Source organism: Gadus macrocephalus, chromosome 23 (assembly GCF_031168955.1).
Source record: "Gadus macrocephalus chromosome 23, ASM3116895v1".
Classification (NCBI taxonomy): domain Eukaryota; kingdom Metazoa; phylum Chordata; class Actinopteri; order Gadiformes; family Gadidae; genus Gadus; species Gadus macrocephalus.
The window spans coordinates 7998177-8010835 of record NC_082404.1 but is presented as its reverse complement, the minus strand read 5'-3'; the positions used below and the strand labels follow the sequence as shown (position 1 = coordinate 8010835).

Sequence of the window (12659 nt, the reverse complement as noted above, 5' to 3'; positions counted from 1 at the left end):
CCTTTGACGCCAAAAATGCCACCAGTGTTTTGTGTAACGTCAGAAAGTGGACGGCTGAGACTGGCAAATGTGGTGGACTTTACGTCCTGTTCTCTCTAAATGATGGTCTTATTGTTGTCCCATTGATAACAATTTCAACGATTACTATGTTGACGATCATGAGACGTGAAACGACGTTTAACACACAAAGTTAATTATTTTGAGTCTAGTGTTCCTCTTAAAGGGGGTCTTTTTTGTGATGCCATTGAAGAGGGAGGCGGCTTCCGGTTGGACTCACTAGGGGGCGCTGCCAGGAACTTGAGGTGCAGACTCTCCACCTCCTCGTCCACGGGCAGGCTCAGCAGGCCCCAGCGCTGGCCCCGCTGGGTGGACGCCATCTTCACACACACGTCCCGGTTCCCCGACGCCCGCACGCCGTCCAGCAGACTGGCCAGCAGGGCGTCTCTGCGTGCGCGGACACACACACACACACACACACACACACACACACACACACACACACACACACACACACACACACACACACACACACACACACAGTAAACATACAAGAGGAAACACACAATAATAATAATTGTAAACAGACAAGTTTGCACTTATTAAAAAGTGTTGAAACACACACACACAATAATAATGGTGGGCAAGTTAGCACTTATTAAAAGGTGTGGAAACACAGACGAGGTGTTAACACCTCAGTGTTTCCCATACATAGACCAATGTGTGGCGCAGCGCCACAGAATCAACACCGAGCGCCACAAAAATATATAAATATCGTTCCGTTCATTCATCTCCCCACAGCACTCTTTCTCCCGGTCATTCTCGTTCACACATACACACACACATAGACAAGCTCGCATACATGCCAATGGTGCGCGGGTACACTACCACTTATTGGACTGACAGCGGAGTCGCCGGCTCCTCTCAACTCGCCTATAAAGGCAAACCCGAGCGGCATATTTGCGATTAACGTGAAATGCGGTTGTAGTTTCTATATATTACGGTGTTAGACCCCCAGTACGTTCTGCCGGTGATTTTAATTCGCTCGGCAGCAGAGGCTGGAGATCGGGAAGATCGGGAGGTCTCCCGGTGGGCCGGTCCACTTTGAAATGTATTTTGTGCCCGATTGCTCGATTACGCAAATGAGCCCCTCCCCGGCTGGACTCCTTGTCCAACACCCTTACCCCCTCTTACCCCCCCCCCCCCACACATTTGCTGGGGCCCAAATATAATGATAGTATTTTATCAGTATTACAATAGTCACAAGGGTACTCTACCTCTCTGTGGAGGAGAACTTTCTGATCTGGCCTCTGATGAACTCCACTGTGAAGATCTGGGGGTTCTCCACGTCACAGATCAGTGCAAAGACCTGGAGGCCGGACCGGGAGAGACCGGGCCGGAGGGAAACACGCAGTGTTACACAGTATCAGCAGCTCCTTTAAAAACAATATATTTTCTTTTTGTTCCCTCACAGACGGGACAGTGACGACAGACTGGGAAGTGGGTTGAAGAAAAGAGGCGATTATACGTAGCTTAGGAGCGCAGCTGAGGTTTTAACCCTGGTCAGTGCATGTTTCGTCGGTGGTGAGTTGCAGCAGCACGTTGTGCCACCCTAGACCACATGCCACACCACACGCTACAACGTGGCATGTTCTGTACACTTGCCCGTTTAAACACCAGCCTTCGCCACCTGTCTCCAAGAGGAGCAGTGTCTTTCCTCCTGTCAAACACTTCCTGGTTACCACAGGGTTACGGTCGCTATGCAAGGGACCCCCCCCCCCCCCCCCCCCAGACCCCTACCTCTCCAAAAGGCTTGATGGTGACGATGTTGTAGGAGGCGGGGTCTCGCTCCACCAGGCATGTCTCCGTCAGAGCCAGGATGCGCTTCACGGGCTCCTGGGAGGAACAAACAGAACGCTGTGGTCAGAATGTCAAAGACTCCCTACGGTTTCAACTCAATGAAAGTTATAGACGTTTACCATGCAAACGTTTTGCAGGCATTGCAATAAAGCGTCCTAATGAAGATAGCGCCTTCAGCACATATTTTTTTCAGGTGTTTTGTAGACGTTTCATGCATTATTGTCGTGAAGGGCGGGACAGTGTTTGAAAGAGGGGGGGAATGACATGTTTGTGTAATACTGCAGGAGGGAATCAAACCGGATGTGCCGCATCGTGTTTCGCAAGCGGGGTTGCTGCACATGCGGGCTGAGCAGTCGCCATTCTAGGTCACACCGGGCTGACACAACCGACACAGCTTGAGGTAGGGTTTTGGGCCTTGTTGAATTTGTGTTGTGCATTGATGTTGGGTCGCATTGTGTCCTGTTGTGTGGTTTTGTGTAGCGTCGCGTCGCATCATGTTGTGTAGTGGCGTGTCACGTGTGCCATGTTGTGTCCTGTTGTGTGGTTTTGTGTAGTGTCGCGTCGCATCATGTTGTGTAGTGGTCACGTGTGCCATGTTGTGTCCTGTTGTGTCGCTTTGTGTCGCTTTGTTTAGCGTTGTGGCGTGTGCGTCTTTTTGTGTTTTATTGTATTGCGTCCTTTCATGCAGGGGACATGTTTTGCGGTGTGGTGTTGCGTTGGCCCCTCTGTCGCGTGGCGGTGGCGGAGGTCTCGCCGTGAGCGTGGCGTGCTGACCTGATGTCGGGGGGAGATCTTCTGCACCACGAACTCGGCCAGTGACGTGATGCTGTCGTCGGAGCTGTACTTCCCCAGGCGCTCGGCGGTGAACACCTCAAAGGTCAGCGGGTCCTTCCGCAGCCGCAGCGTGATGCCGATGTAGTTCCCAGCATGCTCTATGGCGCAGCGGATGATGTCGTCGCGGTGCTCCGAGGCAAACAGATGCTGAGTGGGAGGAGGACGGGGAGGACTTAGGGTAGCAGTCTTAAGGAAAGTTATACAAAATAGTATGGAACACGAGGAAAGAATCCACAAGGCTCCAAGCATTCAGCAAAGAAACATACTAAATAAACAAATAAATATATAAAATATGGATAAAAACCAGGTTATAAAAAGTGTGCAAACACGGATAAAAAGCGGATGCCTGCACTGAGAAACAAGGTCGAACTAAGATAATGAAATATAATACAGCCAAGGGTTGGCCGATTTGGCCTGAGAACGGAAAAGGGAAAAGTACAAATGAATAAATCGACACTAAAAGAAATCGCCCAGCCCTACCTAGAAGCGAAATTCAGGATTTCAGAGCCTGAACTGGCAGACACACACACAGACACAGACACAGACACAGACACAGACACAGACACAGACACACAGACACAGACACAGACACAGACACAGACACAGACACACACACACAGACACAGACACAGACACACACAGACAGACACCAATGACCAGCCGGTCGGTGCGTGCCACCTACCAGCCGGTTGAAGCCGCCGTGCAGGATGCAGAAGCCCCCCTGGTAGTCGGAGAGCTCGGCGAAGCCCTCGATGGAGCGGTAGTCGTAGGAGCACAGCACGCGGTTGGTCTGGGGGTCTATCTGGTCGATGCCCCCCGGCGTCACCTCCAGGCTCACGGCCCGCCGCGTGTCGCTCCAGTGTTGCTTGTAGCAGTTGTAGCGCTGCAGGGGGAGACGGGTGAGGTTTATACACCTATAGATCTAGATCTATACAATTATAAACACACTATATAATAGTGAGGTTTATTAATATATAAACACACTATTATGAGATATAACGATTCAATTCTAGGATTATCATGTGAATCTTCATTCTAACTGAGTTTGAGATACAACAAATGGACTGACAGGATGGGTGAAACTAAGTGCCAATGAAAGAGGGGGCCAATGAAAGTCGATCCAACCAGCCTAGCACCACCTGTGTTTTCCTTGATTTAATAAAACCGTAGGCCTTGATGGAGGTGGACATGGTGTTTGGCTGCCATAGCGACCAGTCTATCCGTGTTGCGTTCAAAACAGTTCCTTTCAGACACAACATTTTTCATTTGACTCTTTAATGCTCACCCTGCCTGTTATCTTCCCCTCCGAGAAATCTGTTCTGAATCGCTGTGAAGCAAAAAAAAAAACATATTACACACACAGTAACACTAAATAATCATGTCATTTAGAAATTGATGTGCTGATCATATTGGTTTACATGGTTAGCGTTCTCAGCCTCACTTAAACGTGATAAATGTGAATAAAATATTTGCTGATGTGACAATTGCCCTTTGAGGATGAATACATTTTCGTGTTATCTCATGATCAACACTGAAAGAAAGAGTCCCATATTGCACAACACCATCATACTAATGGAGTCAACCTCCATGAAGGAGTTGATGTTGACCTCAGCAGGAGCTCTGCGGCGGCTGCATCAACCTGCCACGTCAGGGCGTGTTCCTCCATCACTGCAGATCTGGACTCTCTGGGCTCCAAGTTATGACGCTCACCATTTAGAGGTGTTATGCGTTTCCTGCCAACACAGCTAAACCAGGCGACGTGTGCTGCGCGGGTCATGCTGACGCGCTTCAAGCTGAAAGCCTGATCAGGCATCGAACACACACTGCAGTTTTCACTGCCGATGCCGATAAGAGACGCGTGGAAGAATCAGTTTCTATTTATTTACCTCCAGTCTGTTAGCCCGAGCATCTCACAAAGCGACTTCTAGTGAACTCATCTAGTGAAACATGCTGTGAAGGACCAGGTTGGGGTTAAGGGGGGCGATTCCTACAAGGTTAGGCTGCGGACACTGGGGATCGAACTCTGAACTTTTCGATTGGTAGTCAAACACACAAAACTCTAGTATACACCTTATGGCCGGCCGTGAGAAGACATCCGACATCGCCACGTATCGTATCAAAATGGTGTCACGTTGGCATCGTGTGTGCTACCGTTACTGTTCGGGGACCAGAGGATGCGTGAGACCTCCCTGACGTTCCCGGCCGGTGCGTGGCGGCGGGCCTTACCAGCGCCTCCGTGAGCAGCTCCATGCGGTGCTCCGTGGAGAACTTGAGGGTCTCCGACTTCTTGCCGCTGCCCTTGCGGAACGTGAGGTTGAACTCGGTGCCCTGGCCCTTGCCCACCGGCCCGATGCCACAGATGTCGCCATACGGCCACTGCAACGGCAAACCATTCAGGAAAGGCATGTCACTCAAAAGGGGGTGACCTTTTGAGCATTGGCATTTATGTGTGTTTGAGGCGGGGAGGGGAGTTATATTTCTTGCTAAAAGACACTTCAACATCTCCCCCCCCCCCCACCCTCAGCTAGCCTCATGAATCTGACAGGCAACCCCCTCAGGTGTGAGGAATCTCACCCACCCACCCACCCACCCTCCCACCCTCCCACCTTCCCTCCCTCACTCCCTCTCTCCCTCCCTCGAGGGCGGGAGAGAGGAAGAGAGATATTGACAAGGTTACACAAAACAAAAGGCTGAGTGCGTGTGAGAATGACTGGTCCTCTGAACCAAGCTGAGGTTGTTTGAGAGAACCGGGGCCAGAGGGCCTGCGGACGGACTCTGGGGGAGCCGGCCGGCCCACCCACCTGGTTGGTGACTTCTAGCGTGGCGGGGTTGTAGGTGGTGATGCCGTGGGTGCCCACAGAGAACACCCGCTTGTACCTGAGGAGAGAGACACAGAGACGGGGCTGAGGCAGGAGAACATGATAACAATATATCATATAATAACAACAACGATATCGCTTATCAGCATCCATACGGTTTTTGTCATCAACCCGACAGAAATGGTGCTGTATCACTGAATGCTGCGGTGGCGATTCAAAGCCCACTGCATATGCTGCGTATATTGTTTTATATATTTATCCCATGGAGCTTAGCCGTGTTGTCCTCTAAACCGTGTCGTCCCACTGAGCTGTCTGCCATTGGTGCATGCGCTGTGATTGTGGTGTGATAATTGTAGTGTGCGGTGATAATTGCAGTGTGGCGTTTGTTGTGTGTGAAGCTCACGGTGTGCGAAGTTTGTGCCGCGGTGCTTTCTGGTGGCCGACGTTCGCATCATCGCTCATCATCACGTCAATAAAATAGTGCAACGCCGAAAAGGTAAACGCAACGTGTTGATCCTGGTGATATATACAGCTATAGTAGGTGCACAACACACATACAGAAGGGGAGAAAAATACACTTTGACTGTGCGATTAAAACGCGTCCCTGAGCAGAAGAGAAACAGAAAACAGGTAGAGGCGCTCATGAGATGAGTCAGACAAAATTAACTCGTAAAAAAAAAAAAAAAAAAAAAAGGACAAGCAAATTCCCCTGAAGGGATTTTTAAATCTTTAGCCGGAGGTAATCACTGTAAGGATAGCTAAATCTCTTTGTACACCACCTATATATATCCATCCATTTCTATATCTATACATATAATGCTCTTTCTGGCCTTGGGGCTCAAACGTTAATGAACATACACAAACAGATATCAGCCCAGGGCCAGACCTCACTAGCGTTTCTATTCTGATCCAAGCGCAACCATCCCTCTCCTCTCTGACTGCTACTGTACATGGGTAAACCATACGCATGGGTCTTAGTTTAACAGAATACCTCCCTTATGAGACTAAGCAACGCTGCCCAAGTCAGCTCCAAACTAATTGACAGAATGTCTGAAAAGTGTGGCAGAATTTTTTTTAAAAGGACAAACAGTTGAATGTAAACTTTGCTCACTGCAGTGTTCTTATCCAAGCTCAACAACCCACATGGCAGATCGTCAACGGCAGGCATAGGTTATTTTATGTGATATTGAGGATACCAAGTAGAGTGTACTCAATGCATTGTGGCAAAGTCAGTTCATCCAGAGATAACAGGCCGATTTTAGGTCGGGCAGAGTAGGTTGAATTACAGCCCTCCGAGATATTCTTTCATTGACAACTGCTATTCTTAGGCCTTGTGCCTCACTTAATGTCAGTTAATGCCAGTTTAGGTCAGTCCATGTGAATTGAAGTCATGCAATCAAAGTCGAGTATGGGTCGAGAGATTGTTTTTGGTTCAAATAAAAGTTGATATTTGTTTAGAGCTTGGACCTTGGAGTTTAACGGTTGGCTTAATGGCTAGCACGAGAAGCTAGCTGAGTGGTGTCACATGCGTGGTGAATTATGCATTCTCCATGGGGGGGTGGGGGGGGTTGATGACACAGATGAACCCTTGCCCACAATAACCCCCAGACATCGCATCAATTGTATTGAATAAAACAAACAAAGAATAAAGCAATGTCACAGCCAATCAGGAGGATGGGACCGTGATGACATCGCTGAAGGACTGATGCATCAAGGAGGGCCACGCCTCACTTCCACTTCCTCATGACATCATGCAAACCGAGACACCGATCACAGAGGCCATCCAAAGCCAACAAAGCATTTACAGTCTTTGAAGATAAAAGGGTAGCCGCACATTGGCAACAATGTTTAATAATAGAGGACAACTAATTCATAATTTACACACACACACACACACACACACACACACACACACACACACACACACACACACACACACACACACACACACACACACACACACACACACACACACACACACACACACACACACACACCTTTTAGAACAATAAACAGTGTTTAACACTCTGTTGGATTACAACCAGGACATTTTATTAGCATATTATTACGTTTTGATGAGCAACAGCCGAAGCCCGCCCCCTGCCTCTCTGATCTACTGAACAGTAGCCAGGCGAGAGCAAACGGATTGATTTTCAAAAGGAAAGCAAAAGCACTTGAGATGACAAGGACTCACCGACGACAAGTTGAGGCAATACACACACACACACACACACACACACACACACACACACACACACACACACACACACACACACACACACACACACACACACACACACACACACACACACACACACACACACACACACACTCCTATGTACGAGGTGCACAAACATACGCAATACAACCATGCGTGACGCACACACACACACACACATTATATACATGCAGGTATGCATGTCATTGATGGACATGCACAGAGGGTCCTGAAGGAGGCACAATTACAGACAAGTGTTTGTGTGCATGAATGTGTACAGGACCGTAGATAATGGGCCACATTGGTTCCGGTCATGAGATTGGGACTGCGTTAGCTCGTTGTTAGCGTCAGGCTGGCTAGCGGTGAGAATGAGATCTTAGAAGTTGATGTCAACAGCGTGCTTTTTAACAGTCCCCCCCCCCCATACAAGAAGCTTCAATGAATAAACTTTACGATCGACTTCCTCATTTAAAAGGCTACCCACTTCCTATATCTTTCAAAACTGCTGAGCTACGGCCCTTCTAAGAACATATTACATAACTAGTTAGCCATTAAGAAATATCGCCACGGGAGCAGTTCAGGAGTTCCTTCTACCAAACCTTGATGGACACGTATGTTTTTACAATGTTTATTGTTGCATTGGAGCAAAAGGTTCTAAAGAAGGGTACGTGCTACTAGGGTGCGCATACATAAACAGTCATGCATCAAAACAATCCTCAAAGAGGTGATTATTTTGCCTCCAGTTCTGAGTGTGATAAGCCATAACAAGCCGTTTGAAAGCTTGTCTATCCATCATACATCTAGGTGGACCCTCCCACTCGTGATTTCACTGAAACACAGGAAAAGGCAGATTTTCATACGGCTTGTAATGGCTAATCACACGCACACCTGGTGGCATAACATCAGCCACTTTAAACCTACACACTAGGAAACCCTGATAACCAGACAGCAGGGACAGCCCCACCACTGATGGAACAGAGCTCATGCAGCAAGCGGTGGGTCTGATGGATCAAATCGGTGCCAAGTGGAGTGAAGTCAACTGGAACCACATACATATGATGACACCCAACTCTGAATCACAAACATCCCAAAAATCACAAATAGCAGATGGTGCTGTCCAGGCTAGCGTTTGAAGAATAGAGAGAGAGCGAGAGAGAAGGGTGGCTGATTAGCATAATGTTTGACTAATGCAATGAAGTGGACGGGTTGTATTGTAGCCTTATGAAAAGATACACAGCACCACAAAGGCCCCGCACTCAGACATGATTAAACAGATGCCAGAGTTGACCCTCCAGTGATTTAACAAGGTGGAGAGAAGAGGGTCACATGTTTATCTGTTTAGCCCTTAATCCCAGACACACAAGCCGCACATGTGACAACACTAACATGTGCTAAAATCATCTAAAAAGCATGAAAGGAGAGGAAGGAACCTTGAGAAGGAGACATTGAAACACTTCCTGGTTCGTTTCAGAATAACTGTGTGAAACAAGTGGGCCAATAACAGCGCCTCAAATCTTTCAAATCAATTCGTCACCCAAGGGGCGAGAAAACCAACCCGTTTAGAACCATCATAAACATGAGGTCCTCTTTCATGCATCAATCAGGAGGGAACGACTGAAGCAAGTAAACCCTTCATTCCCACTCGCTTTGATCAGAGCCAGACGTTGGAGTGGGTGGGGTGTACGAGGGCTGGTGTCCCCTCTGTTCAACCCCCCGTCGGGTGGCTCGCCGCACAGAAGTACACAGAGGGCGAGCTAATTAAAGATGGTGGTAGATATGGGTAGGTGGGTGTGAGGGCGATGACGTATGCACAGCGGAGAGCTCCGACGGTCTCTCTGACACGGCAGGAGCACAGCTCTTCCTGGTTCTGCACCCCGAGGCATGAGCTGAACAGCACTAACGAGGTGCCTCGTTAGGGGGGCTGCTTAACGAGGCTAGGGATGGCTTAATTATATTGAAGTATGCGTCTGTCTTCTTGTTTAAATGTTGTCATGTCTTTATGTATCCGTCTTACTCGGGTCTAGCTTGGAGGAAACGATTATTGATGTCAATCAATACCATTATAAAGGGTGCATAAAAGTAGGACTGATAAAATAATTGCGTGGAAGCCAGTGATAAGATAAGTCTCTGTGTCGGTCAGACTGAATCTGCTTATCAGAGGGGGCCAAGGGGATCGGTTGTGATATCATTCTCTGACAAATGATAACCGTATGACTAAAAATTATCAATACTGGGACTCAGAAGAATATTATTTATTACACATCGGAAAAAATGTCAGCCAAACTCAAGCAGTCATCACAAATATTTTAGAGAAGAAACAGAACCTCACCGCATAACTAAAGTGCAACAAAAAACAATGGACTTCACCGTAAAACTACAACAGCATACAGAGCGGACCGTAAAACTACAATAGAGAGTAACAGCTGTTTCCAGGCCTTTGCTGTCAAGGGCTCCTTTATTTCCACCAACACAATCTCGTCTTTTCTCTCCATCACCTCTGACCTCGCAGTCCAGTAGGAACAAAGCAACCAATACGGTCAGTCGTGCACACTTCAGGGGGCCTTCGAAGGATACACACACACACACACACACACACACACACACACACACACACACACACACACACACACACACACACACACACACACACACACACACACACACACACACACACACACACACACACACACACACACACACACACGTGTGTGTGGAGCAAGCCTCTGAGCTTATGTTACCGCAGTGATGAATGGAGGGCCTTAATAGGAATCAGCCACTTAGCTTCTGCTATTGACAGGTAATGTGATCTCATTGGCTCCGCTGTTCAGAGGATATAGCATGCAGACTGCTCCTTCACGCTCACGGCTTGGTTAGTACAGTATTGAGGCAGTTAATAATATCCAGTGACGTATGTAATGGGTTTTCACAACCGATACAATACATCATTGAGAGCGTTAAATGAAAAGCTTAATCTAGGATGTACAAAGATGGCAAGCTATAAACGTACAGTGCGTACAAGAGCATCCATATGAGAGCTACGGATCTGAGCTGAATAACCTACCCTGCCATTCTAAGCTGTAAATGGGTCTTTATGTTTTAGCTTGCAGTATAGCTACTGCAGCTAGCAGGTAAGAACAAATGTGATGGCATAGTTGTTTCATACGGCAAAAGGTCTAAATCTCTGTATGAATGGGAGGATATTATTCATGTCAGAAGACTTCTCTGCTATTGTTTGGGAACAACCCGCAATAGAATGATGTCATCCAACCCGGCCCCACCCACTCCTGACTCCGCCCCTCCTCTCTCTTTTCTCCTTAAGTTTCGTTTGACCCAGTAAACCTGTGTGTCTGCCATGCTCACTGTACAGTAGAAGGAAAACATCAATGGTGGCCTCTTACTTTCCTCTCCACGAGTGCTTGGTCGTATAGAAGCAGGCCAGGTCTCTGTTTTCCTTGATGACGTTCATCTTCTTGAAAGACCTACGACAGAGGAAACAAGCAATCACTTATCTAATCACAGTCCACAACAACATCCTAGAACAAAATAAATCAACACGGTAAGCTCCCCCCATACATGACAGCAAAGATACGGGCTCCAACTCTTTTTAACTAAACGCTCAGTCGGTCGAAGGCAGAGGCGTAGGGATAGGGATTCCCTGGAGCGCCCTATCAAGGGACATCATGTGATCTTTCATGTGACATGGTCAAACACCAGACCGCTAAAACGCTGTGCCATCACCTCCCAGACCATAGTTACCACCTCAGGTTTATGTAACACACATTCCAACGCACCGCCACACACACACACACACACACACACACACACACACACACACTTCACACAGACAAAAGACATTCCCGGGGTCAGAGGATGGGGAGCAGGCCCACTGCTGGAGCCACTATGAAGGAGAAGGGGGTCTGTGTGTTAGCCCCGCCTACTTATTCTCTGAGGGAGGATCCAAAATGGCCGCAGATGGAGAGTCAACCCGAGATTATCTCCTGGAAACAAGGCTTGGACTCCGCTGTGTAACAGGTCCAGTTTGTGCACCAAACAACTGGTCTGGTCTTGTCCAACAAGAGCACTCCATGTCACAGGATTTGAGTCTACGACATTCGTTGATGCATTCATGTTTGTGAACGTCTATCTATTCTGTAATATGTGGGGAGCTCTTGGCACATGAGGCAGGAGAGCCACCAGATAAACCGGAATTGCCATCCAAACTGAGGTAACGAGATCCGGTGTCGGAAGCGACTGAGTCGCTGTAATCAAACGCATCAACATGGTCCCACACAGAGGACACAAACCCATCCACCTCCCATCATGTTACGACACAGTCATCACACATATTTATTTACATTTAGAAGTGTCACGTTAAAACGCTCCCAGATTGACCAAATCTAGGACATACCAGCTAGAACTCAACCACGGGTGTTTTGCCGCAAGGCACGTGTACTTCGACTCCCTCATTTGTTGCAGCGACGCTGGATTCCACACTGGAAGCTACTGGGACACGTTTAAGCAAACGTACCAGCACCGGCCGATGTGAGTGAAAGTGGTGAAAGTGAGAGAAAGAGTTGCAGGTTCAGCAGATCTGGCCCGCGTGCGTTTCCTCTCCGAGCACACGGGAAACGGCGTTAGCTTTACAACCTCTCCCTGCCAAGCGCCTGAGTCAGCGTTCTGATAGGCTCCCACTTCCTTCCTGACGACCTCACCGTCACCGTGGCGTTGGTGTGCCGGGTGGCAGAGCAGGTCTGTTGTGATGCGGCCCGCCGTTCATCAGTACCGTCACCGACGTCACCGTACCCCCATAGGGGATCTAAACCCAAAACACAAAGCCCCTACGAGAGCCTCACAGCCTTGACTGCAGAAGACCTGCCGTGAGTGAGGAATCTGTCTCGCTGTAAACACGCCCCGGTCCCGTTGACGCATAG

At 48.4% G+C, this 12659-nt stretch overlaps 1 protein-coding gene across 6 annotated transcripts in view; it reads right to left on the bottom strand.

The window, feature by feature from the left end:
- Positions 1-12659, bottom strand: part of LOC132452717 (dnaJ homolog subfamily C member 13-like) — a 45740-nt gene that overhangs the window by 31311 nt on the left and 1770 nt on the right. For 5 of the 6 annotated variants that reach the window (XM_060045475.1, XM_060045472.1, XM_060045473.1 and 2 more), the window contains exons 1-10: positions 12137-12459; positions 11127-11207; positions 5493-5568; positions 4918-5067; positions 3977-4018; positions 3374-3574; positions 2632-2838; positions 1798-1893; positions 1275-1366; positions 278-444 (exon numbers count right to left, since the gene is read on the bottom strand). In XM_060045475.1, the coding sequence (XP_059901458.1) occupies positions 278-444; positions 1275-1366; positions 1798-1893; positions 2632-2838; positions 3374-3574; positions 3977-4018; positions 4918-5067; positions 5493-5568; positions 11127-11207; positions 12137-12195 (1171 nt within the window). In that variant the 5' untranslated portion in view covers positions 12196-12459. Of the gene's footprint in view, positions 1-277; positions 445-1274; positions 1367-1797; positions 1894-2631; positions 2839-3373; positions 3575-3976; positions 4019-4917; positions 5068-5492; positions 5569-11126; positions 11208-12136; positions 12460-12659 lie in introns of those variants that run through there. The other variant, XM_060045477.1, reaches the window with a different exon arrangement.